At 59.1% G+C, this 723-nt stretch overlaps 2 protein-coding genes across 3 annotated transcripts in view; one reads left to right on the top strand and one right to left on the bottom strand.

Annotated features, from left to right (window-relative positions):
* LOC113213192 (uncharacterized) overlaps positions 1–723 on the bottom strand; it is a 12302-nt gene that overhangs the window by 10660 nt on the left and 919 nt on the right. The gene's annotated exons all lie outside the window — the stretch shown is intronic.
* Positions 63–723, top strand: part of LOC113213194 (UDP-sugar transporter UST74c) — an 11640-nt gene continuing 10979 nt past the window's right edge. Inside the window, exon 1 of the mRNA XM_026432178.2 lies at positions 63–230. Coding sequence (XP_026287963.1) covers positions 195–230 — 36 coding nt within the window. The 5' untranslated portion in view covers positions 63–194. The remainder of the gene's footprint in view (positions 231–723) is intronic.

Here is a 723-nt window from a genome sequence, read left to right as displayed (position 1 = left end):
CTGCCCCCGCCCCCACCTGTCCGTCGCACCTGACACGGTCGACATACCGGCCGCGGACCCCGCGGACCCACACCACCTCGCGCCCGGGGCAGCGGGCGGCAGAGCACGGCGACGACACCTCCCCGTCAGCGCCAGCACACACATTACCATACTACTTGACACGGTCCGAGAAGGACGACGCGGCCTGCGCGGGCATGGCGATGACGCCCCCGCAGCGAAGGAGCGCCAAGGTGAGGACAAATTCACACAGGGAAACAATTGATTACGCGTATAGCTAAACCAATAGCTACACGAAAGATAACTACTTATCTAGTTTTTATTTAGCCAAAAAATTTGCTACCCAAATTTTAAGCTAGAAAGCCACATTTTATGCGACATACCAGCTGGATACGTAAATTGTGTGTGACATAGCTACATAGATAATTAGTTAGTTATCCCTTACTTAGCTATTGGTTTATTAGCCATAGAGCTGTACTCATTTTTTCCCGTGGTGGGCGCCGCCTGCCTGCGGCCGGCGGCGTCGCAGCGCTCGCCTCCAAATGGGAAGAGTAAACGTCAACCGCTTCGCGGGGGACGCGGGGCGCGTTGCAGCAGCAAGGGCCCCGCTGCTGTAACAGAGGCCCCGGCCGGGGAGGAAGGTCGCCGCCGAGGAGGGTGGCGGTAAGGGCCCCGCTGCTGTAACAGAGGCCCTGCCGGGGGCGGAAGGTCACCGCCGAGGAGGGT

The sequence above is a fragment of the Frankliniella occidentalis genome, unplaced genomic scaffold (genome assembly GCF_000697945.3).
Source record: "Frankliniella occidentalis isolate FOCC.00 unplaced genomic scaffold, Focc_3.1 Scaffold5, whole genome shotgun sequence".
In the NCBI taxonomy this organism is placed as follows: domain Eukaryota; kingdom Metazoa; phylum Arthropoda; class Insecta; order Thysanoptera; family Thripidae; genus Frankliniella; species Frankliniella occidentalis.
This window is presented reverse-complemented; position numbering and strand designations above follow the sequence as displayed.